Source organism: Hyaena hyaena, unplaced genomic scaffold (genome assembly GCF_003009895.1).
Source record: "Hyaena hyaena isolate Hyena2069 unplaced genomic scaffold, ASM300989v1 scaffold_291, whole genome shotgun sequence".
NCBI classification, from domain to species: domain Eukaryota; kingdom Metazoa; phylum Chordata; class Mammalia; order Carnivora; family Hyaenidae; genus Hyaena; species Hyaena hyaena.
The window spans coordinates 1184731-1207994 of NW_024080921.1; the positions used below are offsets into that span (position 1 = coordinate 1184731).

Genomic DNA, 23264 nt, shown 5'->3' on the forward strand with positions numbered 1-23264 from the left:
ACTTCCTGCCCCACTGCATCTGCCGTGTACTTTTCAGAATCCTCAGATAGTTACTCCTGTTTCTGTTTATTTTTTAAAATTTATTTATTTGTTTTGAGAGATAGAGAACACAAGCAGGGGAGGCACAGAGAGAGGGAGACACAGAATCCCAACAGGCTCTGTGCCGTCAGTGCAGACCCTGACGTTGGACTTGAATTTAAGAACTATGAGATCCTGACCTGAGCTGTGATTAAGAGTCAGATGCTTAACTGACTGAGCCACCCAGGTGCTTCAGTTGCTTGTTTGTTTTGTCCAAGACTTTTGGTTGTAATCATTGGGAGATATAGGCTGTAATAAGCTTATTGAAGTTGACTTGCCACAAACTATGAATTTATTTTCTGGGAATTACAAAATACATTTGTTTCAAAAATTTGAAAAAAGTCAGAAAAACTTAGAGAATGAGAAATTTGGAAAAATCGGAAAAGTTTAAAGAAGCTTAGAATTTCTCTAATTTTTAGAGAAATTATCTGTAATTGCTTCATCTAGAAGTAAGCCATTTTAACTTTTTCCTCTAGTTTTTTCTCAGCATATTTTTACACAAACACTAATGGTTATGATTTTTTCATATATTTTATGCTTCTTTTAAACAATACTTGTATCATGTTTTCAGTAAGTACCTTAATAAAACCTGCAAATCTGTCATATGATTATGTCATAGACTTTTATGCCCTTATTGTTGGATATATAGCTTATATCACTGAAATCTTTGTATGTACATTTTTGTCTGATACCTTTTTTGAAGTTTTGAATTCATAATTATATATAAGAGGAAATCAAAGTTTCCTTATTTGTTTCAAATAATATTTAATTATTTTTAGAAATCTGACTAAATGTGTTTGTATATAAGATTATTGTCTTAGACTTCTTAGAACCACTTTCAAAACGGTACTGCGTTTGATAGAAGACCTTGTAGTTTTGAGTTGTTTTGAACTTTAGAGTTTATTGTTGAAAAATCCAATTGAAGATATGTTATAAATTTTTATTCCTTGGAGGAATGAATGAGTAGATTTGTAAATTTTGATTTTTATCTTTTAAGAGAAATTGGAATGGAAATTTAAAAATGATGTTTATATATGCCCAGTATGGTTTTGTATCTACTTCAAGTATACAGAAATAAGGTCTGTGTTAGAAATACAGAAATAAAATATGAATAATTGGGGTGACATCTGGGTGGCTCAGTCAGTTAAACATCTAACTCTTGATTTTGGCTCACGTCATGGTCGTGGTTCATGGGTTTGATCCCCACATCAGACTCTGTGCTGATAGCACAGAGCCTGCTTAGGATTCTCTGTCTCTGTCCTCCCTGCCTCTCTTTCTCTCTCTTTCAAAATAAATAAATAAACTTTAAAAAATGAAAAAAATAGATTTTATTAAAAAATATGAATGATTGGATTCATTTTGGAATTTACTTCAGAATAAGTTTTTTGCTATTGTAATTAGAGACTCTCTGTATCCTGCAGTGTTTAAAAAAAATTTTTTTTTAATGTTTTATTTATTTCTAGGAGAGAGAGAGACAGCGTGAGCAGGGGAGGGTCAGAGAGAGAGGGAGTGACAGACTCTGAAACAGGCTTCAGGCTCTGAGCTGGCAGTCAGCACAGAGCCCGACGCGGGGCTCGAACCCACGAACCACGAGATCGTGACCTAAGCGAAAGTCGGACGCTTAACTGACTGAGCCACCCAGGCGCCCCTATCCTGAAGTGTTTATATGTGTGTGTGTGTGTGTGTGTACAGCTTTAGGTTCTTTCTTATTTTCTTGGTGGGGGTTTGAATAGTTCTGTGTTTAATTTGAAAAGTTTATTAATTTTAGTGTAGCCAGTCAAGTTTTATAAAACAAAGTTTTAATTTTATTAAGTGTTTATTTATCTCAAAAGAGAGAGAGGACATGAGTGCAGGAAGAGCAAGGAAAGGAGAGAGAGAATGAACTAGAAGTGCAGAGCCCAATGTGGGGCTCAAACTCACAAACCATGAGATCATGATCTGAACAGAAATCAAGAGTTGGATGCTTAACCGACTGAGCCACCCAGGCACCCAAATGCTAGGCATATGTCTTATGTGGATGTTTAAGTAGCTATTTGAAGAGTCCAAAGAAGAGTTTGAAGTTGTTTTGTAAAAGATGATTGAGAGAAGTGGACAGACTTAGGATATATTTTAGCTGGAAGATTGATGTGATTTAACTTGTAGATTGGATGTCTAATGTGAGGAAAATAGGGGAAAAACTATGGATGGTGATTTTCAGGTTTCTGGCCTTTTGCATGATCGTGATAATCACAAAAATGGTGGTTTAGGGGTGGAGGCGCATAAAGCAGGAGTTTGTTTAGGATACGCTCTTTTTTAAGGTACCTGTGATAATTCTAAGTGGAGGTGATTGTGAGTTAGTTGATATGTGGTGGAGGTAACATTTTGGGAGTTTTCATGGTATATAGATAAGATTTACATCCATTATGAATGAATACATGGAATAGATGAGACCAGCTAGAGATAAGATTAGGGAGTTCAGGACTGAGGCTAGATTGAAAACCAAGTGAGTCACAAATCCAGGAGAAAATTAAAGAAAAGGTGTGAAATACGCATTGTAGACCATGGAAGAAATGTAGCAGAATTATTGGACATTGTGGTCGTTTAAGGTTGGTCATTACAAATTAAAAACATTTTATTTTAATGTTTTATTTATTTCTGAGAGAGACCACGAGCAGGGGAGGGTCAGAGAGAGAGGGCGACACAGAATCTGAAACAGGCTCCAGGCTCTGAGCTAGCTGTCAGCACAGAGCCCCACGCGGGGCTCAAACCCACGAACCGTGAGATCATGACCTGAGCCGAAGTCAGATGCTTAACCGACTGAGCCACCCAGGCGCCCCTGGTCATTACAAATTTATAATGAGATTAATTTCCTTGATTAATTTTGTTTCTTAGTTATTCCCTGTTGATGTTGATATGGAATCAGTCCCAGGGAAGGTTGTGGTTGTGGTAGCTGGAGGGAAAGACAAGGGACTTTAGGGGCTCTTGCTAAAGGTAGGAAGGTGCTATTTAATGAACTGTAAAGTTCAGGTTGAATTCAAAGACTGAGCTGAATGATCTATCAACATAGGGTTTCTCTGAAAATGATATTAAATTCTTAGTCAACTATACTAAATATAAATAAAAGCCAGTAGAGTATGTTAAGAAATAAAAAAGAATACTTGTTAGCAATTTGTTTTTAGTTCATTATGAAATTTTATGTAATATAAGTATAGTTATTTCAACGGTTTTGTGCTTTTTAGAGCTCATTAATATTGACATGTTTTATGTTTTTTGTTTTTTTAAACTGGCCCTTATCCATACTTGTTCAGAAGATTTCTCATATTTTGGAGAATACAGCAGGGAACATAGTCCCCAAATTGGCAAATACTGCATTTCCCCATGAAACATAGAAAAGTTATACTAATCATTTGTTTTCTGCTTACTTTTTGGTGGGCAATTTTTGTACTGGGTAACAAAGATGACTAATTAAAAAAATTTTTACCATAAGGCATATGGTAGATCAATTCTTGTCATTTGAATCAAAGATTGTAAGCTTCAGCATCTTATTCTTAGTTCAAAAGTTACTGTTTTCTAAAGAAAAAAAATTAGTTTTTAAGACTATGTTGTGGGGGTGCCTGGGTGACTCAGTCAGTGGAGTGTCTAACTCTTGATTTCAGCTTTGGTCATAATCTCAAAGTTTCTGGGTTTGAGTGCCACTTTGGGTTCTGTGCTAATGATGCAGAGCCTACCTGGGATTCTCTTTCTCCCTCTCTGTCCCTCCCCTGCATGTGCACGCGCATCTGTGCGTATCCTTCCTATCTCTCAAAATAAATAAACATTAAAAAAAAAAGACTCTGTTGTTCTCCAGTAGTGTTAACATTTTTATAGTCTCTTTTTATTTCTTCAGTTTACTACATGTGTATAGGTAGACAGCAGCAAAAGTGCTTTAAGATTCTGATATGCTAGTGAGTCTTCTGATCTTACCTGAGAGCTAGAGGACCGTCTCCTATAACGTAGCCTCAAAGCATTTCCTCCTCAGGAAAGTGACTGTGTGACATAGATTGCTAATGTTGTGGACTAATAAAAACCATCTGTGTTTAATCAATGACTGATCCATCACTGAATGCAAGAGATTTTTTTTTAAGTTTATTTTGAGAGAGAGAGTGCTAGCAGAGGAGGGGCACAGAGAGAGAGGGTGGGTTGGAGATGGAGAGCTAGAGATAGAATCCCGAGCAGGCTCCACGCTGTGACAGCACTATGAAGGGCTCAGTCTCATGAATTGAGATATCATGATCTGAGCTGAGATCAAGAGTCTCACGCTTAACAGACTAAGCCATCCAGGCGCCTCTGCAAGAGATCTGAAATCTTTTGGTAGTATTCCTGCTGGTGGACTCCTTCAGTTAAGATCATCTAAGCAGATATTAAAGAGTAGAGTTGCCTTGATGTTCATACAGATAGTTTTAAAAAGCTATCGAAGATAAACACACAAAAATTTGGAGAAAAAAGTAATTCCACTAAAACATTTAGAGCACATTACCTTTTGTGTTATCTGTAGTGCATTTAAAGCTTAGTTTGTGCAGAGAATTTAGAATAATGTATTTGATTTCATGTAACTGAGATTTCTACTAAATGTAAATCATGGTCTTTCATATTTTAAGTGCTGATAAAATAGAGGGGATTTTTATTGGTGCCTCACAAATTCTACTTTTGATAAAACTGTCTTATTCAGGTTTATTATTAGGAGGGATTAGACTATTCATGGAAGGGAGGGAGAGCTAATGTTAATTAGTTTAATATGGTTTCAGTGTACTGAGCTAAGTGTTTATATAATTTTATTTAATTTTCGTAACGTCCATGTAAAGTAGGTATTCTTTAGATATTATCTTTGCTTTACAAATGGGGAAATAGGACCAGAAAGATTACAAAGTTGTTGTATGTTTTTCCCTTGTCTGTGAAACCCCAGATCAGCACTTGTTCCCATAAAACATGAATTGAACAATGTTCCTGGCCTTCAGGACCTTTCAATGTAAATAAGGAAATAAAGTGATAGATTAGATAGCATGGGCATTGTTTGTATGAGGTTTTAGAGTCATGAAAGTACCACTTAGCTATATGAGGAGGGTGGAGAAGGTTTTACAGGGCAGTTGAGGTTTGAGCTGAGTATTGAGTAGAAATTTTTTTTTTAATGTTTTTATTTATTTCTGAGAGAGATAGAGACAGCATGAGCAGGGGAGGGCCAGAGAGAGAGGGAGACACAGAATACGAAGTAGGCTCCAGGCTCTGAGCTAGCTTTCAGCACAGAGCCTGACGCGGGGCTCGAACCCACGAACCGTGAGATCACGACTGAGCCGAAGTCAGACACTTAACCGACTGAGCCACCCATGTGCCACGAATAGAAATTTTTTTAATGTGGTTTCAATATAATGCTGCCACTTTAAACTGTTAACTGGATATTTTCAGCAGTGATGAAATTAGCATATGAGTATTGTTAAAGAAACAAAAGCATTGTGAGAAATACTGCCTAATACACATGCAGGCACAGTAGAGAACATGCTGTATTATGTTACACTTTTTATATTTTCTTAATATTTTGATATTAAGAATTTAGTAATTCTAGGTGTAATATGATTTTTTTCACTACAGATGTCCTCCTCGCACTTTCTTACCAGCCCTCTGCAAAATTTTTCTTGATGAAAGTGCTCCAGACAATGTGTTGGAGGTGACAGCCCGTGCCATCACATACTACCTGGATGTATCTGCAGAATGCACTCGGAGGATCGTTGGGGTCGATGGAGCTATAAAAGCACTTTGTAATCGTTTAGTTGTGGTCGAACTTAACAACAGGACTAGCAGAGACTTAGCTGAACAATGTGTAAAGGTAAGTCTTAATTATTTATTGGCCCATTTGAAGATCACTTAGAGAATAAAAAATATAGTTTGTTAAAAAAAGAAAAATTCTTTTGTTATTCTTTATTGAGAGTGGTTGTCAACACTGGAAGTCACCGTCCTCATGGCACCAGACAAGATCCTGTTTGGTTTGGGAAAAGAAATCTTATCTTTGAAGGAAATTGTAGGTCACTGCTCATGCTCTTCTGGCTGCCTTTTGGGTTTCAGGTAGCCACTAACATTTTGAGATAGGTTATCCCTGTTCTTAGCCAAAATGATTTTCTCTGAAAATAGCAGTAACAAAAGCCACAAATAACAGTGACTTTTGGAGTCGGACATTATTATACTGAACACTTTACATGTGTTAACTTATTTAAACCTTCATGACAACTTCATATGAGGTACTAATATCAGCATTTCTGCTTTCTCAGATAATTCAAGCATACTGACATTGAGTAACTTCGTTGGGGTTAATACATTCGTTTGTGGCACAGTCAAGATTTGAAGATGAGGAGTTTGAACATTAGGAAGTCTGGTTCTGGGGCCCATGGATGTAACCATTTTTCTCCCTCCCCTCCGCTTCCCTTTTTAATTGGGGGGGTTGGGGTGGGGAATGAGAATCCTAAGCAAGCTCCACACCCAACACAGAGCGTCCTGTGGGACTCGATTCCTCCAGGATCATGACCTGAGCAGAGTTCAAAAGTTGGATGCTTAACCGACTGAACCGCGGTACCCCTAACCATTTTTCTGTACTTCCTTTAGAGTTAGCTGTTTTGTTTTCATTCCTGTTGGGCTAATTATAAACTTTGTTTATACAACCCACCAGTACTGGGCTAGTAGTTTATTAGATGTACATAATGAACACAGGTAGATTTTGTGCTTTTCTTTTCATGATTCCTATTTCATTCTTGTTAAGATTCTTGCTTCTCTAGGTCAGCAGTTTTCAAACTTTCTGTCTCAGGACCCCTTTACAAGTCTTATTTATTTTATTTTATTTTATTTTTTTTACAAGTCTTATTATTGAGGGGCCCTCAAAGAGCTTTTATTTATGTAGGTTATATGTCTATTTTATACCTACTATATTAGATATTAAAACAGAAATTTAACATATATATTTATCTAAAAATAAAATCATATGTTAACGTACACTTAAAAAATGTTTTATTATTTTTTAATTTAATTTTTGAGAGAGAGACAGAGAGCAAGCTGGAGAGGGGCAGAGAGAGAGAGGAAGACATAGAATCTGAAGCAGGCTCCAACTCAAACTGAGATCATGACCTGAGCTGAAGTTGGAAGCTTAACCAACTGAGCCATTCAGGTGCCCCTGTTAATTAAAATAATTATTTCTTGAACAAATAGAAATTAGTAGAACTGTAGCATTGTTAAGCATTTTTGTATGTCTCTTTGATAGTGTCTGGCTTAATAGAAGACAGGTGGATCGTCATATCTACTTCTTTTTTTTTTTTTTTTTTTTGGGGGTTATTTTTTTTTTTTATTTATTTATTTTTTTACAAATAGTTTATTGTCAAATTAGTTTCTACATAACACTCAGTGCTCATCCCCAAAGTGCCCTCCTTCATGCCCATCCCCCCCTCCCCCCCACATCCATCAGTCCTCAGTTTTTGTCAGCATTCAAGAGTCTCTCATGGTTTGCCTCTCTCCCTTTCCCCCACCATTTCCGCCCTTCTTCTCCCCCTTGGTCCTCCGTCAAGTTCCTCCTAATCCTCCTATACGTGCAAACATATGGTATTTGTCCTTCTCTGCCTGACTTATTTCGCTCAGCATAACACCCTCAAGGTCCATCCATGTTGCTACACATGGCCAGATTTCATTGTTTCTCATTGCCATGGAGTATTCCATGGTATAGATCAACCACATCTTCTTGATCCATTCATCTGTTGATGGACACTTAGGCTCTTTCCATGTTTTAGCTATTGTGGAGAGTGCTGCTGTCATATCTACTTCTGCATTCAGTCTGTTGCTATATATTCTGTACACTCCTGAGAGAATGAGAATGAAAAAGATAGTTACAGTCATGGTATTAGTATTAGGAAAAATTTTTACTTCAAAGATTGCTAGAAATGTCTTCTCTACACTTGAGAACTGGTGTTGTAGGTGTTACTGTCTTGATTTTCTGCCTCTTCGTCTGTAGATTTATTCGCTGACTCATATTTTCAAAGTCTTTCTTTACACCCTGCTCTCCCTTTTTCTGTTTCTTTTACAGATTATTGTTACTGATATATTCTTTAGTGGTGATATTTTATAAGTTTTTTTTTTTTACCATCTTAAAACTATATAACTTTGCCTAGGCAGTCTTATCTATCAGCACCAATACCAGTTATACATTCTTATCTGTAGATCTGACCTCTCACTTGAGTTCTAGACTCCACATTCAAAGGCTTGTTGGACAGCTCCAACCAGATGTCTGAATTCATGATCTTTCACTACAGATACAGTTATTTTGATAATTGGCATCAACTTCACCCACTCTAAACAGAAACCTGTGCTTTATCCTTTATTTCTTTTTTTACCACTCCACACATGTATTTAATAATCAAGTGCTTTTCTGATTTGTTTCCTTTTGTTTGTCTCTATTATTGCCTTAGTGAAGCTCTCATCTCTTAAATATTCGTGCTTGAATTTTTTTTGCACTTGCATCTACGCTCTTTCTGTGCCCCATTCCCAATTATTTTTTTTTTTTTAAATGTTTTATTTATTTCTAGGAGACAGAGAGAGAGACAGCATGAGCAGGGGAGGGTCAGAGAGAGAGGGAGTCACAGACTGAAACAGGCTCCAGGCTCTGAGCTAGCAGTCAGCACAGAGCCCGAAGCGGGGCTCGAACCCACGAACCGTGAGATCATGACCTAAGTGAAAGTCGGACGCTTAACCGACTAAGCCACCCAGGCGCCCCCCCCATTCCCAATTATTAACTAGAAACCTGATCATATTATTTTTATGCTGAAAATATTTTTCTTGCTTAAAAAAATAACATTTTTTTCTTGCTTAAAGAATAGTTTAAATTTCTGGTATGCCCATAAGATCTGTGGACCCTGTTAACTCATTAGTTCTACCCGAACTCCTTAAACAACATAATTTAGAAAATCAAAGTTGGTTTTTTTTAATGTTTTGACTTTCATAGAGTTAGTGTGAGGATAATGAATAATGTAATAGCAAGCATTTAATGATTTTTTTTAAATGTCTAGGACCTTTATAAACTTTTGCTCAGTTACTGTAGTTCCTTAGCTTGCTATGTAGTCTTTACCATCTAAAGTGATAGTGTCCAACATGGTAGCCATATAGGACATTTCAAATGTGGCTCTGCCAAATAAAGATGTGCTATAAATATGAAACCTAAATGGGATTTTGAAAACTTAATACATAACATAATGTAATATATATCAATTATATTATATTGATAAAATATATTTTATCAATATCAATTATCAATTTTATCAATATATCAATATCAATATTGATATTGATAAAAATATCAATTTTTTTTAATATTTATTTTTTGGGAGAGGGCAAGAGGGGGAGGGGCAGAGATGGGGGATAGAGGATCCGAAGTGGGCTCCAGCTGACAGACTGACAGCAGTGAGCCCTGTGTGGGGCTGAAGCTCACGAACCATGAGATCATGACCTGAGCTGAAGTCAGACCCTCAACCAAATAAGCCACGCATGTGCCCCAAATCAATTTTAACATTAAAACAATTTTTTAAAATCAGTTTTTATTTTATCTTGAGAGAGAGAGAGAGACAGGGAGCAGGAGGCAGAGAGAGAGAGGGAGACACAGAATCTAAAACTGGCTCCAAGCTCTGAGCTGTTAGGACAAAGCCTGATGTGGGGCTCATACTCACGAACCATGAGATCATGCCCTGAGCTGAAGTCAGACGCTTAACTGACTGAGACACCCAGGTGCCCCATCAATTTTTAACATTGATAACACTTGAAATGATGACGCCCTGCATATATTGGGCTAAATTAAATATAATACTTTGTTTTGCTCTACTTTCTAAAGTATGGCTACTAATTAACTTAGAAGGTGCATTAGGTTTTCTATGATGCTAGAAAATTAAAACTGGACTTACTGTATTCTTCTGTTAATTTTGTTTTACTATTGTAGGTGTTAGAACTGATATGTACTCGTGAGTCAGGAGCAGTCTTCGAGGCTGGTGGCTTAAATTGTGTGCTTACCTTCATTCGTGACAGTGGACACCTGGTTCATAAAGATACGTTGCACTCTGCCATGGCTGTGGTATCAAGACTCTGTGGCAAAATGGAACCTCAAGATTCTTCTTTAGAAATTTGTGTGGAATCTCTATCTAGTTTATTAAAACATGAGGATCATCAGGTAAAGAGATTGCTGTTGTATACTTTGTATTCAAAAAGTGATTGTATAGAGTTATACTCTATAACTGTGATATACTGTTGTTTGAACTTTTCACTTGATGAAGTAGAGGTAGTTCTTTTTTTTTTCTTTTTCTCATTTTATATTTCTATATGGTAATTCTTTTTTTGTTTCAGCAGTGAAATATTTTATTTTCTATTAAAATTTTTTAAAAATGTTTATTTTTGAGAGGGGGAGAGAGAGAGAGAGAGAGAAGGAGAGAGAGAGCGAGCGAGCACAGGGGAGTGGCAGAGAGAGGGGGAGACATAGAATCCAAAGCAGGCTCCAGGCTCCAAGCTGTCAGCAGAGAGCCTGATGCGGGGCTCAAACTCAACCGACTGTGAAATCATGACCAGAGCTGAAGTCACATATTTAACCAACTGAGCCACCCAGGTGCCCCCAAATGTTTTAAATTATAAACATGATATGTTTATTTGTAAAATTTAAACATTTCAGAAATATATGTAGATTTTAAAGCTACCTTATACTCCGTGTGATTTGATGACTCAGCACAATTTTGTTAACTTAAAGATTGTTCTCATTGAAGTAAAATAACACAGTATTTAAAATCTTATACGTGTAAAGTTTTTTTGAGTGAGCATACTTTAGAAAATAGAACTGGACTTTGAAATGCCTTTTTACTCTTCCATTTAGTCATTTTTGGCTATTCATTGATTATGTTGGCAGAGTTGTTCATAATAATAATATTAGCTTTCACTGCCCATCTGGATTCTTTAGATATATTATCTTATGATATGTCATCTTATTTAAGATTGGACAGTGAAGTATAAATACTATTATCCCCATTTCACATATAAGGGAACTGGCACCTTAAGCAGTTAAGTAACATCTGTAGGTCATAGAGTTAGCAGAAGGTGAAGTCAGAATTAAACTCTAAACCTTATATGTTTTCTGTAGCTGCCTTTCTGCCTTTCTTATAATCTAAGTGATGAAATTAGCAGTACTAGCCTCTAGCCCTTCTTAGGTGGATTTTATCCATATGTGTATTCTTTACATCATTAGGTTTCAGATGGAGCTCTGCGGTGTTTTGCATCACTAGCTGACCGATTTACCCGTCGTGGTGTTGATCCAGCTCCATTAGCCAAGCATGGATTAACTGAGGAGCTGTTATCTCGCATGGCTGCTGCTGGTGGTACTGTATCAGGGCCATCATCAGCTTGTAAACCAGGTCGTAGCACTACAGGAGCACCTTCCACAGCTGCAGATTCCAAATTGAGTAACCAGGTGTCAACAATTGTAAGTCTGCTCTCAACACTTTGCAGAGGCTCTCCAGTAGTCACACACGTAAGAGTGTTTTTGAATCTTTTGTACTCTTTCAGAAAAAGTGTTTTTATTTAATACAAATATGTTAAACTTTTCTCCCATTCCCTTTCTAGGATCTCCTGAGGTCAGAACTTCCAGATTCAATTGAAAGTGCATTGCAGGGTGATGAAAGATGTGTGCTTGATACCATGCGTTTGGTTGACCTTCTCTTGGTGCTGTTATTTGAAGGACGAAAAGCTTTGCCAAAGTCTAGTGCTGGATCTACAGGCAGAATCCCAGGACTTCGGAGATTGGATAGCTCTGGGGAGCGCTCACATCGGCAGCTTATAGACTGTATTCGAAGTAAAGATACCGATGCACTTATAGATGCAATTGACACAGGAGGTCGGAAAATATTTTTTTAAGTATAAAGAGAAAACTGTATGAGATAAGGAATTATATGGGCAATTTCTAGTTTTTAGATTATGGACAGTATTTTTAGCACTTGAGCCAGATTAAATAGAGTGGCCATCCACTTCTGTATCCTCTACCCATGTATATAATCATCAGCCTGGTGCATGGTAAGACCGGAGTAAATGCCTATTAAATGAGTAAAGGAAACTTGTATCCTGTTGAGTTGTGTTACATATTTAGTTTTTTTTTAATTTTTATTGTAAGTTTAAGGCTTAAAGCCTTGTGAATCCTCGGTGATTTAAACATTTTAGAATACTTTTTCTTAGCAGAATTTATTTGTAAGTTATTTACTACTGTATAGTTGACTTATGTGTTTAAAATTGGCTGTGTCTTTAGTGGTTATTAATAACAATCTTTAAATGGTTCCCACTTAGAGAAGTTTGGTATTATTTTGTTAGACTTTTAAAAATTTATTTTTCTCCTTCAAACTTCCAGCCTTTGAAGTAAATTTTATGGATGATGTGGGTCAGACTCTATTAAACTGGGCCTCTGCTTTCGGAACTCAGGAAATGGTAAGCTGATAAATAAAAGCTTGTGTTTTAAATCAAAGATAGAACTGTTAATAAGGCAACTTTATGATTCTTCATAATTTTACAGGTAGAATTTCTTTGTGAAAGAGGTGCTGATGTTAATAGGGGTCAAAGGTCATCATCATTACATTATGCTGCATGTTTTGGAAGACCTCAAGTAGCAAAGGTAAAATCCGGGTTTTTAAATTATTAACTTAATATTTAACATTTACATGGTTCCAAAATTAGAATGGATTTAAAAACTTTTATTCTGATTAAGTCATGCTTCCATGCCATCTCCATTCACTCCATTCCCCATTGCTCATTGTAGGTAAGTGTTTTTTGTTTATATTTTAGTGTTTCTTAACAGACACAGACAAAAATAAATATATGCTTATTCCCTCCTCATACAAAATGTAACATGTTACATACACTGATCTATGCTTTTTTCATTTAACAGTATATATTGAATACCTTTTCCTTTTAGTATTTGGGTAACTTTTTTACATGTGTATACTTATCCTGTGTGGATATACTACCAATTTATTCAGCTAGTCCCCTGTTGCTAAACACTTTGTCTTTCTTACTCTTGGCACCAAGTAACTTTGTACATATTTGTGTTATTTTTATTTATCATTAAAGCAAATAACTTATTTGCTGAAGAATCATAATATTTTTGACTCTTCGATTAGCAAAGGACTTTGGAAAGTTCTTTTTACAGTTAGGAGAGAAATTGAGGTCCAGCAAGGTCAAATGATAAGGGTTGAATTGAACCAAATGTGAGAGTGATTTAGATCTCTAGAATTTTCATATTGTGAAGTAATTTGGCACAGTGCAATGATAGTCTGCTACTAAGTCAGGCACACTTGGATTCAAGCTTCAACTTATTAGCAAAAAGGTTGTTGTAGCCTTGGGCAAAAATTTGACTTGCAGTTTTATCAGCTAAATGTATGTATATTCATAGCATGATTATTGTTATAATTAGAAAAAACTACATGAAAAACTGTAGTCAACACATCGTAAATGCTCAAATGATTGTTGCTGTTATTGTCGTCTTTACACTATCAGAAAATTTGGGGTAACAGCTTAGCTTTCTAACCTAGGAAAGGTGTTTTCTTCAAGGACAAATTCTGTCAATTTGAGTTGGTTAGTTTTTAGAGACATTGGTGCTTCTGAGGATAATAAAAAATTTTTATTGACCCTTTTTCTTTTGACCTGTACTGTTTTGCGGTTATGAGTGTTTGAGTGGGAGAGAAAGAGCCAAATGAATTGTATCTAACCCTAACCTGTCCTGGTTATATATCTGTCTACAGTGACCAATAGCTGCTATTACTAATAATGATATGATAGGGAGAGGGAGTACTCACTGAGCACTTACTCTGTGCTAGCCAGTGTCTTAGGTATTTAACATGTCTTACCATTTAATCTTCATAGATTCTTCTGGTTTTAATTGATTCTATGATACACCGCCACTTTCCCTCTTCCCCCTCCATACACATTTTAACATCTCTTAAATAGGAAATGTATAATTGTTGTTGACCCAATAGAAGTTGCAGCATAGGTATCATTACCTGTTCATGCATCAAAAACTGTGAAATGGATTTAGTAATTTCACTAAAAAATCCTGTCTGATAGAGGACCACTCAGAAATGCTGCATCATTAGTGCTCTTTATGACACAGATGATAGCATTGTTTGTAGAGATAACAAATGTTGATTTTGAATCAGAAGGTAATTAATTATAAAGAATTGTGCTCAGAATGTGAAGAGGTTTCAGAATACCTTATAGTTCATTTATATTTTCTTATTTTATGTTTGTTCAGGTAATGTGTGACAAAAATCCCAAGTTTAAGAAAGTTCTTTCAATAAATTTAAAAAATCTAAGCAACAAGAAAGCATGTTGCATAATTTAACTGTCATTTTTTTCTTTCTTAATGGTAATTAATGATATATCATCTGTGGCATCCTAGATTTGGTAAAATACTGAATTATTATGATTCAAACCCCAGCAGTTTGGATTTTTTAGCCAGTACACATACTTTCAAGATGTGTATATGTATTCACTTATTTGACAGATATATCTCTTACATCATCGTGAGGTTTAAAAAGCTGCAGCTCTGAGGCTGATAAGAAAAACATGAGATGCGTTCTCTGTTCAGAAGAACTTACAGTCTGCTAGGGAGAGAGTCCAGTGTCCATTAAAAATGAATGAACAGTAGGGGCACCTGTGTGACTCATTTGGTTAAGTGTTCAACTCTTGGTTTCATCTCAGGTCATGATCTCACAGTTCATGAGATCCAGTCCCATGTCTGGGACTAGAGAATCTGGAGATTCTCTCTCCCTCTTTCTCTGCCCCTCCTTTACTTGCACTCTGTTTCTCTCTCAAACATTAAAAAAAAGAAAAAAGTGAACAGTGTGAATTAGTATTTAAGACATAAATTTTGTAGTTTGTTCTAGGAGAATTGATTTAACTTGGTAATTGGTACTATATAGGAAATGAGGAAATTACCATGTCACAAACTTATACTAGTACCTCTGTGTTAAAAAATTGGGAGGAGGAGTTTGATGGAGAAGATGATAGGTTCAGATGTGAATATACTTAATTTGTGTTGTTAATAAATAACCAAGTGAAATAAATCTGTAGTATTTTCAAGATATAGATAGACTACTTTTAAGGTGATATGTGCAAAAAAGTAGTGATTTGAGTTGCTGCCTGCTTTAAGTAATTATGAGAATCTGAAATCTTTGGGTACAATCTAATGATTGCAGAGTTGGATATTGAAGAAATTAGGTGTCAGTTCTTATATTCAAATTACATGCTTCACTTTTCTAGACTCTGTTACGGCATGGTGCAAACCCAGATCTGAGAGATGAAGATGGGAAAACTCCATTAGATAAAGCTCGGGAAAGGGGCCACAGTGAAGTAGTAGCTATTCTTCAGTCTCCAGGTGAGTGGTAAAATCTTTGCTTTTAAGCCATCTGCTGTTACTTTCCAGCTTCACTTTCACAGACATAGCTTCACTTTTACAGACAGCACTATATATATATATATACATATAAAAACATTATATAAATGAATTATTTCTCTGAAGTCATGTAATTACATACATAGACTTTCACATTTGATAAACCTTTAATAGTGTGCTGTTTAGAGTACTTTGGGATTGTGCGTCCATGATTCCAGAATGACAGAATCAAAAGTTTAAGGGGCATGAGACTGTCCTAAAGAATAGTTGGGTATCGTGTAGATGAAATACTTTGACCAAATTTTCAAGTTTTCACAGAGTAGATGAATGCAGAGCCTTTATGAAAAAATTTCTGGAAGTTAAGTGGAATATCCAAAATAATTTCCTTAAGTTGAGATTCAGTTTGTTGGTGGGACTAACGTTCTTTAGTATTCTTTTGCTTGCTTTGGCAGCATATATACAAAAAATTGGAACGGCAGTATTCTTACGAATACCTTTGATAGATACAATACCTTAATTTCAATTCAATATTGTTAATTAGGGATAATTATAGTTTGAAATTGGGTACATCTTAATGGTTTTTTTTTTCTTCATTGAGAGGAGAAGTTTCCAGAAATTTATTTATTGAACGCTATTTATCTGCAGGTGATTGGATGTGTCCAGTTAATAAAGGAGATGATAAGAAAAAGAAAGATACAAACAAAGATGAAGAAGAATGTAATGAGCCAAAAGGAGATCCGGAAATGGCACCCATATACTTGAAAAGGTTATTGCCAGTGTTTGCACAGACATTTCAGCAAACTATGCTGCCTTCGATAAGGTAGTTATTCATAGTATTTGTGTTTACTAGTTAAATTATTATGCCATTTTTATACTATTTATCTCCCTCTTCCCAGAGGATTAAACATTATTTTAATGTTGAAAAGGTATTATAAATTAGATTGTTAGGTATCATAAGAAGTAAGATTGGAAATTTGATTGGAGAGTCCAGTCTCTTCTGCTGATTATCTGACTTAGAGGAGTTTAGAAAGTGAAGACTAGATTCCTGAGAGTTTTTGTAGGTCGCTGAATATCAACTCTAGAGAAATTTTGTAAGTACAGCAAACATTTATTTTTCCTTATGGAAGACTTTTTGATAGAGGCAGCATGAGATGGTTATTGGAAGAGTTACCCAGATAAAGGGGACTTGACTTTAGTTTACAGTACCCTTGAAGATTAGTGAGGAAGATGTGAGTAATAATATAGAGTAGTGAGTGATTAGACATACCATCAAGTTCTCTGGATAGCTAATCAGGCTGTGCACATTGGAGAAAATTTTATTTAGAAGGGAGATTTAGGGGCATGTGGGTGGCTCGGTCGGTTGAGCGTCTGACTTCAGCTCAGGTCATGATCCTGCGGTTTGTGAGTTCAAGCCCCATGTTAGGCTTGCTGTTGTCAGTGCAGAGCCCACTTCAGATCCTCTGTCCACCTCTCACTGCCCCTCCCTGTGCACTCCTTAACTAAATAAAACATTAAAAAAAAAAAAGTGAGATTTAGACCCTTGGCATCAGGCAGCTGGTTTTGGTGGGACAGTCCTGGAGTAGGAGCTATGGTGGTGTGTAGGGATCTGACGCGGTAGCTGTAGAGCTGATGAGAAGCTACTAAAGTTCCTGTGGAAGTAAATTAGAATTTCATAAGAACATAATGGATGGAGAAGAGAACACCCATGGTCCCTATGAAGGCACTAAAGCCATGTATTCAAATTGATATCTTCATATGGTCATGAATTTATTGTAAAAAGAGAACATGCACTAACATCTGGAACGGTAAAAGCCATGTTGAGAGGAGCACGGTCAGTTTTTTTGAGAATGAAACTAATGAAGTCCGGTTTAGAGAGACCCCTTCACATATGCCATCAAAAGTATACATGTATTTTAAGTGCAAGATTCACTATACTAACAACTCCACAGAGATTCCTGAATTCTCAATTGAACTTGAAATTGCACCGAAACTGCTGATAGCTGCAAACTTCCTAGATTGTTAAGTAAAATAAAGTATAATAAACTCTTAACTTTTTTCAGTGTTTAATACCTGTAGTTCCGTTAATTTTTTCATATATAGCAAGTTGTCTGTGTGCAGTTGAACTTTTTTTTTTTAAGTTTTATTTATTTAAAGACAGAGTGCACCAGTGGGGGAGGAGCAGAGAGAGGGTGAGAGGGAGACTCCCAAGCAGGCCCTGCATTGTCAGCTGTCAGCTGATGTGGGGTCAACCCACGAACTCTGAGATCACGACCTGAGCCAAAGTCGGATGCTTAACTGATTGAGCCGCTCAGGCACCCCTGTTCTTGGGTCTTTTGAATGGTTTGTTGCCTCATATCTTTTAGGTCTCCGTTCAAATGTTACATCCATTGATGTTTATCCACCTAATTTAAATTTACCCCTAGGAAACGTTTCACATAAATTATGATGTTTTACTGTCTTCATAGGGCTTTCAGTGTTTGAAATCATGCTTTCTTTGACTTTTGTCTTATTGTCTGTCTTCCCCCTAAAGTAAACTCCATGAGAGCTAGCCTTGTGTACTGCTCTATTCCTGCAAAGACAAGGAGGTATAGAATAGGGTTTGATACTTAGTAGGTACTCAGTAAATATTTAGTGTATGATTGAGTGAGTGTTCTTTGTTAGCAGTTGCAAGTATCTTAATATTAATGGAGTAAGTTTGGATTCATGTGATATGTTTGGATAGTTCAGTGAATAATATTATAAAGTAAGAGCCTTTATGACCTATGAAGGCCCTTGTGGCCCATGCTAATGAGAATGGACTTTACTCCACAGGTAGAGAAGGGTCATTAAATACCTGTGAGGATATATGTCACAGTTGATTTTTTGATTTATAAAGATTACACTGGGAGCCCAGTGGAGGAAAAGACTGGGGGAGAGCAAGAAGACTGTTAAACAGTTCATTGTGATATAAACTTCAGACACTTGCTTGTGGGTTGGATTCATGGGAATACATTCAGAAGGTTGAAACATGGGTTGTATAAGGGATTGATGACCAGTTTGATGTGGGTGATGAGGGAAAAGAAAGGGTGAAGAATGACTTCTGAATTTTTGGCTGAATGACTGAGAATTTTATTTTGGTCATTTTAAGTTAAGGAGGTCTTTAGAACATGTAGTTTTGTAGGATCAAGTGCCTAAGAGTTGACATTAAAGTGTAGGCAGTCTGCTTTAAGTAGGAAAAAAGTGTCAGTAAGATAATTCACTGTGAACATGAAGTACTTGGTTTTTATTCTTCTCCAAATAGCTATAGAGATGTAGGTGTTAGTGGGGCCACCTTTTTTTTTTTTTTTTAAATAAGACTTAGAATCATCTTGAGGACTGAGCACGTTCATTTTTGAATAAGATAATTTGACCTAGAAACTTTATTTTATTTTAATTTGTTTTAAAATTTTTTAGTGTTTTATTTATTTTTGAGAGAGAGGGAGAGATAGAGACAGTGTGAGCAAGGGAGGGCCAGAGAGAGAGGGAGACACAGAATCCAAAGCAGGGGGCGCCTGGGTGGCTTAGTCGGTTAAGCGTCCGACTTTCGCTTAGGTCATGATCTCATGGTTCGTGGGTTCGAGCCCCACGTCGGGCTCTGTGCTGACTACCAACTCAGAGCCTGGAGTCAATTTCAGAGTCTGTATCTCTCTCTCTCTCTCTCTCTGACCCTCCCCTGCTCACTCTTTCTCTCTCCTAGAAATAATAAATTAAAAAGAAAAAAAAAAAAAGAATCCAAAGCAGGCTCCAGGCTCTGAGCTTAGCTGTCAGCACAGAGCCCGACATGGAGCTTGAACCCACAAGTCGTGAGATCATGACCTGAGCCAAAGTCGGACGCTTAACTGTCCGAGCCACCCAGGCGCCCCTGACCTAGAAATTTTAGAGTACTAGCTATCATGACAATAAAAGGATCCTGATATATTTGGAGAGTTGCTTCATGATAAGGTCATCAGAAAATTAAGAAGTATTCTACCATATAAGAGTTCCTTTATTGGATGGTTATTTTCTGTCACTCTTTTAAATGTTTTAAGATTATCTAAATATAATTTTAGTTTAGTACATTTGATGCCAAATCCTTCCAGGTAATAGTTAGACACATTTAATTATGGCAAGTAAGAAAGCCTGAGTTTTAGGTAAGAGTTCAACCTCTGGAGTCACTGCAGAGTAGGTCCAGATGCCAGCATTGCCATTTATAGATAGGTGGCCATGAGCAAAGTACTTAACATTTTTGATCCTAATTGATTTATTTCTAAGGTTGAGATAATTACAGTAAACTCTCTTTTAGGTAAGAGAAAAAAATTAGATTTTCATAATCTGAATAGCTAGTGTAAACTTAGAGTAATTAAGTCTTTATGATAACATAAGAGTTTATAAGTCAGTGCAATAGTCTAGGCCCCCCTTTGAGCCAGTAATATATAGGAATTGAATGTGTTATAATGGAGATTTCATAGATAATTTGAGAGAGGGAGGATTATTAAATGGCATTAGAATGTCAACTTTGTGGGGCACCTAGGTGGTTCAGTTGGTTGAGCAACTGACTCTTGATTTTGGCTCGGGTCATGATCCCAGGGTCGTGGGATTGAGCCCCACATTGGGCTCCGCACTCAGTGTGGAGCCTGCTTAAGATTTTCTCTCCTCCCTTGCTCACATGTGTATGTGCTTCCTCTTTCTCTCACCTTCTCCCTCTCTCCCTCAAATAAATAAACTTAAAAAAATAAAAGAATGTCTTCTTTGTACTTTGATTCAAAAAGATCAGGTTAGTCCTTTACACTGTATATCTAACCAAACTCTAGGTGAATTTAAAGGAAATTTTTAGAAACCTGAGGAAAAAATAATTCTTTTTTAAAAAAATTTTTTTTAATGCTTTATTTATTTCTGAGAGAGAGAGGCAGCGTGAATAGGAGAGGGTCAGAGAGAGAGGGAGATACAGAATCCAAAGCAGGCTCCGGGCTCTGAGCTAGCTGTCAGCACAGAGCCCGACATAGGGCTCGAACCCACGAACTGTGAGATCATGACTTGAGCTGAAGTCGGCCACTTAACCGACTGAGCCACCCGGGTGCCCTGGAAAAAAATATTCTTGAATGTTTATCAGAATTTGATAGGAAGAATGACTTTCAAAGCTTGTTTTAGTACTTTCATGTTAAGTTTATTTGGATTGTCATTTAAATAAAAACAAAAACAAGCTACATATCAGAACCAATATTACCCACAGCCAAAAGAGTGCCAGCAGTATAACTTATAATTCAAATAAACACAGAACAGATTGGTATTTATTTGTTCGCAAATGACCAAGGAATACTGTTTGTTTGTTTGTTTTAATACAAAGAACACACAAGTTTTTGGTAAAAATGTAAGAGCTTATTTAAATAAATGTGCTAAAGACATATCACAGTGTTCAAGAAACTGACATGGAAAACTATTAGGTATAATTCTTGAAGAATGATTGGCTTAAAATTGTAGGATTTTAAAGCATATATGTATTGGTGGTTTTATATAGGTATACCTTGTGAAAGGATTCTCATCTTGTTAACACATCCATCAAATCACATATTTATCTTTTTGTTTGTGTGTGTGAGAATGTTTAAGTTCTGCTCTCAGCAAATTTCAGTTATACAGCACTATTAGCTATAGTCATCATGTTTTAAATTACATCTTCACACCTCATTCACCAGTTTCCTCACCCTCAGTCCCTGGCAACCACTTTTTTACTCTGTTAACTCTATGATTTGACTTGTTTTTTAGAATCCGCATGTGTGATACCATTCATTGTTTTTCTCTAGCTTTTTTCACTTAATATAATACCCTCAAGGTCTGTTCATGTTGTTGCTTAGTAGCCTTTTTAAAAATGGGTATGGATTCAGTACCGATACACATTCAGTACATAAGAAAGTTTTTAGACCTTCAGATCCAAGAACTCTTCCGCTGAAAAAATAAAACCGTTTCCATGAAAATAGTGCTATTTCGGGGCACTTGGGTGGCTCAGTCGGTTAAGCGACTGACTTCAGCTCAGGTCATGATCTCATGGTTTGTGGGTTCGAGCCCCGTGTCGGGATCTGTGCTGACAGCTAGCTCAGAGCCTGGAGCCTGCTTCAGATTCTGTATCTAGCTCTCTCCCTGACCCTCCCCTGCTCACACTGTCTCTGTCTCTGTCTCTCTCTCTTAGAAATAAATAAAAAATTAAAAAAAAAAAGTGCTATTTATAACAGAAAAGCCTATAAGCTAAATGGTCACAATTTATATACTAGTGTTAAACAGGAAAATTTTAGGTTCTGTGTATTATTTTAGTGTATTAGTTAACAGAGGAGTTTGAGTTTAGGTTCTGTAATGTATTAGATCTGTGACCTTAGTAGACTTACTTACCTTTCTTTGTTTCACTTTTATTCATCTGTAAAACTGAGCTAATAAAACCCACCTCTAATGGGGCGCCTGGGTGGCTCAGTCAGTTAAGCATCCGACTTTGGCTCAGGTCATGATCTCACGGTTTGTGGGTTCAAGCCCCGCATCAGGCTCTGTGCTGGTAGCTAGCTCAGAGCCTGGAGCCTGCTTCAGATTCTGTGTCTCCCTCTCTCCCTGACCCTCCTCTGCTCACACTGTCTCTCTCTGTCTCTCAGAAATAAATAAAACATAAAAAAAAAACACCCACCTCTACTAAAACCTGCCTCATGGGGTTTGTTGTATAGATTAAATGAAGTGTAGTGTTTTTAAAATACATAAAAGTGTTGGCTTTTATATGGCTTATAATGGCTTAGTGTGATAGTGACAGATAGATAATATATAAACATTTTTACTTTACAACCAAATTTAAATAACCATTAACAAAACCCAGAAGGAATTAATCCTCTTAGGGCAGTTTGCCCTCCAGTGATCTACCATTTTCTATAATGTACATGAATTTGTAATAAAATGTTTTTTTAGTTGAATGTTTGGTCTTATGAATTCCAGCCAGAGAGAGTAAGGATACACATCATGCTATAGATATACAGCTGTGTATATGCTGTATATCATAGACTTTAGTAGCAAATTTTTCTCTCCATCCTTTCCTGTGCAAGTTCCCTCAAAGTTAATGATATCTACAGCTTGGTGCCTAGGATTTTCTTCTATGCTTAGAAAATATGTGTTAAATGAATTATTATCTTTTATGTAATAGATCTTGTATTGTTTTTATGTAACTTCTTTTAGTCTGTTTATTTTACCTTTTTTTTTTTTTAAGTTTCTGAGAGAGAGGGAGAGAGAGAGAGAGAGGCAGGCAGCGTGAGCAGGTGAGGATCAGAGAGAGAGGGAGGCACAGAATCAGAAGCAGTCTCCAGGCTCTGAGCTGGCAGTCAGCACAGAGCCCGACGCGGGGCTCGAACCCACGAACCGTGAGATCATGACCTGAGCAGAAGTCGGACGCTTAACCAACTGAGCCACCCAGGCGCCCCTTATTTTACTTTAAAAGAACAGGTTGCTTGCTATAAAACTGACATTAGTTGGTGTGATTTTTATTGAGTATCTATGTTCCTAGCAAAGAAGTGGATGAGAAGGAAAAGGAGGCATGCCAGATTGTTAACAGTTGGAATATTTAGGGAATTGGGGTTACTAGGATCTCTTATTTTCATTTATATGAGACATAACTATTATGACCATGAGTTTAAATTTGACAGAGGACAAAATGCTTAATTTGAAATTTGATTTCCATATAAATTACCAGGTATTTTAAGTGAGAACTTTGTGTTTTGGGTTGTGGGGA

General features: G+C 36.6%; 1 protein-coding gene and 1 pseudogene across 4 annotated transcripts in view; both read left to right on the top strand.

Annotated features, from left to right (window-relative positions):
* The window catches only part of HECTD1 (HECT domain E3 ubiquitin protein ligase 1), an 89416-nt gene that overhangs the window by 14349 nt on the left and 51803 nt on the right, over positions 1-23264 (top strand). For all 4 annotated transcript variants that reach the window (XM_039247112.1, XM_039247113.1, XM_039247114.1 and 1 more), the window contains exons 3-10: positions 5680-5914; positions 10046-10273; positions 11333-11614; positions 11707-11977; positions 12482-12558; positions 12644-12742; positions 15388-15502; positions 16166-16340. In XM_039247112.1, coding sequence (XP_039103043.1) covers positions 5680-5914; positions 10046-10273; positions 11333-11614; positions 11707-11977; positions 12482-12558; positions 12644-12742; positions 15388-15502; positions 16166-16340 — 1482 coding nt within the window. The remainder of the gene's footprint in view (positions 1-5679; positions 5915-10045; positions 10274-11332; positions 11615-11706; positions 11978-12481; positions 12559-12643; positions 12743-15387; positions 15503-16165; positions 16341-23264) is intronic.
* Positions 17140-17543, top strand: LOC120241780 (annotated as a pseudogene).